The sequence below is a fragment of the Acyrthosiphon pisum genome, unplaced genomic scaffold, assembly GCF_005508785.2.
Source record: "Acyrthosiphon pisum isolate AL4f unplaced genomic scaffold, pea_aphid_22Mar2018_4r6ur Scaffold_632;HRSCAF=1084, whole genome shotgun sequence".
NCBI classification, from domain to species: Eukaryota; Metazoa; Arthropoda; class Insecta; order Hemiptera; family Aphididae; genus Acyrthosiphon; species Acyrthosiphon pisum.
This window is the reverse complement of record NW_021776075.1, coordinates 1-3,432: the sequence shown is the minus strand read 5'-3', so window position 1 is coordinate 3,432 and position 3,432 is coordinate 1. Positions and strand designations below refer to the sequence as shown.

Here is a 3,432-nt window from a genome sequence, read left to right as displayed (position 1 = left end):
CTAATTCTAATTGTGAGCTTGGTTCACTAATATTTTTTTCACTAAGATTTTTTTGGCTTTTATTTAAATCTAATGATAACTTGTTTTCAGTAAAGGTAAAGTCCGCAGTACTATCGTTAAAATTATCTTTATCTTCGGTATCAAGAAGCCCACCTCTAAAAGTTTTTAATGCTGATTTCGCGAGATCCCTTAATTGTACAAGTGTTGACGATTCTTCACAATGTATGTTACAACATTTTAAAAAACCGACTACTTCTGATTTATCTAACAAAAGTATCCACGATACCGTTTTCTGAGATATTATGAATTCAAATTTTTTCTCTACTGGTGTTAGTGCATTAAATTCATCTTTACTTAAACATTCGACTTCATGTGCAAAGCGTACATTTTTTAACTACCTACCTTAGCAGATAAAGGTATCTTTCCAAATTTCGAATTTTCAAAAAAATCTCCCAAATTATTCTCATCGATTTGTCTTAATATACCTATTAAATTTGTTACATTTATTTCCGAATTAAAGTGTTCGTTTAAAAATAAAATATTTGATTTTGTTACTTTAGCAACCTGATTATTAACATTTCATTTAATATAAAATTTGACATCCATTAAGAATAATTAGGCCAATAACTTCACATAAGATTCGCATGACACCTAACAATAATATCACAACACAAGGGGTGTACCTTAGAATCGAAATTTTTTCTTAAGAGAAGAAAAAAAAAATTAATAAATAAATAAATAAATATTATTTCCCCCAAAAAAAATCGGGACTCCAGGGACGAGCGCCTCCACCAACTGTAACGTCTACTCTTCACCTCGCTCTCACGGGTGTCGTTTTGTTTATATTAACGAGGTCTCGGAGACTCGACCTCGGTGTGTGATATTATTACTAGGGATCAGGGTTACCTTATGTGAAGCAAAGTACTCAATGTGTGTATATAAATATATATATATATATGTATCTGTTATTGAATATTAATGTATTGTTATTACCTACTACAAGTTACAACAGCGAAAGTATACTTATAAATTATAACTCAGGGTTACTGATCGGGCCATGGTGTGTCGTGGGTGCCGATGTCCAAATGTGGGTTGAGTTGGTCTTCCGTAGGTCCTCTTCAGGTCGTTGTCAACCATCGAGTTCCACTATCGACCATCCACTCTGACTATTGATTGCCGACCATATACTCCTCCATCGATTATGACTATTGACTCTTGACTGTTGACTGTTCACTTACGACTTACGACTTACGACTATCGACTATCGACTCTTGACTGTTGACAGACTTCTTACGACCTTCCGCTAGGTGTCCCGGTCGTCTATTAACACGATGCAAGCTAAACATCGCGTCAGCAATATATATATATCATACATTATATATAAACACTTGCCATTGCTAACACTCAGCATATTAGCCGTGCTCAACGTAGGGAGTAATGTACGATGTCGATGACGACATTCGTTACATAAGCATACACTTATGCACTCAAAATTGGCAAAATATGCATTGAAATATGCCTTAATAAGTTTAAAAAAATATGCATTTATAATATACACTAAATATCTAAAATTATGCACTTAAAAAATGCTTACTTAAAAAAATCATTTTTGATAGAATTGATTAGAATCTAATAGAATCATTCTATCTAATAGTGATGTGTACCAAAACACATAAACTGAATGAAGTAATTACTACTATTATAATACTATAATTAATATAGCTATTTAATTTTAATAATTTTATGTTGCGACCGAATTCCCAAAAATTGTATATAATATTTAAATAAAAATTATAAACGATCGCGTTTTTTTTTCGCCAAATGTTGATTGTTTCATTTTATTTCCATAAAAAAATGCATATTGTTATAATAATATGAATAGGAACATCAAAATCATGAATAATATGTCCGAATGTCCGATAAAATAGAAATATGCCAAACAGGCAAAAAATACCTCTAAATAAGCAAAAACATGCAAAATAATACTTCACATATTTAACCCCGTGGTACCTTGAAATATATTTATATGTAATCTAGCATTAAATACAACTTACAAAGATTTATATGCAAATACATGGACTTACGAGCCCTGCATATTATATAACGGTTAAACTAATTTGAATGCTACAAAAAAGTACTGTGAACAAGCATTGCACTTTTTGAGAGTATGTGTTACACAGTGGAGTATGTAAAAATGTCTCGTTTATACTGATGAAATCTCCCTGTAAAAAAGGTACCCAGAACATACAATACACTATTTGAGATTATGTGTTACACAATATAAAGCATGTGAAAATGGCCACTTAAACTGAATAAATCTCCCTTTAAAAAGGGTTCTCAGAATAAACAAATATAATATACAGTAAAACCTGTGTAATATGGAACCTGACTTTTATGGAAAAATATTACGGTCCCGGCGAACCTAATGCAGTTTTAAATACATCGTTCCCTGAATAAGATGGAACCTGTTTAACGTGGAAATGGAAACAATATTTTGTCATGAACCCGTATATCATGGAAATAATATGTACAAGTACTATTTTAAAATTATCAGTCAATGAATATAATCTATATCAATTATATAGATTATTTCGTTGCAATAAGTTTATTTTATCGATAAGTGTCGTAGTAGTGTTCCGACGTAGACTGCGTATAGACGTATATTCAATATGACGTACAAAAATAAATGTTTAACACTAAATGAAAAAATCAAACTAATTGAGTCAAGTGAAAAAGATAAATTAACAGCTGTAAAACAAATTTGTGAACTTTTCAAATGTGGAAAAAGTCAAGTGTATAATATATTAAAGCAAAAAAATGAAATAAAAGAACAATGGATGAATGGTATGCAATAAGCTTAACTATAAAAATGTAAAATTCAAAATTCTATATATGTGCATATATTTTTTAATTTTAGGAAATGGATAAATGAAAAGAAAACCAAAATCCAACGCTAATGAAGAAATTAATAATTTGACTTGGGAGTGGTTTGTAATAGAGCAAAAAATATACCCATTTCTGGACCAATTATACAGACTAAAGCACGCCAAATTGCTGAACAAATGTCAGTCACCGAATTTAAAGCATCGAATGGCTGGTTGGAAAGTTTTAAAAATCGACATAATATTGTTTGGCATCAAATTTGCGGTGAGTCAAATAGTGTCGATGTTAAAAATGTTGATGAATGGAAAGGTGAAAGTAAAATTAGTTATTGAAGGATATGAACCTAAAAATATTTATAATGGTGGTGAGACGGGTTTATTCTTTTGCGCATCACCAAGTAAAACACTATCAGTGAAAAGTGAAGAGTGTTAAGGTGGTAAGCTTTCCAAAGAACGTTTAACGGTATTTTTATGTGCTAACATGGAAGGAGAATTTGAAAAACCTCTAGCTATAGGCAAAGCACAAAAACCCAGATGCTTCAAAAATGTA

At 31.1% G+C, this 3,432-nt stretch overlaps 1 protein-coding gene across 1 annotated transcript in view; it reads right to left on the bottom strand.

Annotated features, from left to right (window-relative positions):
- The window catches only part of LOC115035063, a 4,926-nt gene extending 3,580 nt beyond the window's left edge, over positions 1-1,346 (bottom strand). The window contains exons 1-2 of the mRNA XM_029492701.1: positions 1,253-1,346; positions 1-366 (exon numbers count right to left, since the gene is read on the bottom strand). Coding sequence (XP_029348561.1) covers positions 1-366; positions 1,253-1,346 — 460 coding nt within the window. The remainder of the gene's footprint in view (positions 367-1,252) is intronic.
- Positions 1,347-3,432: the final 2,086 nt, after the last annotated feature.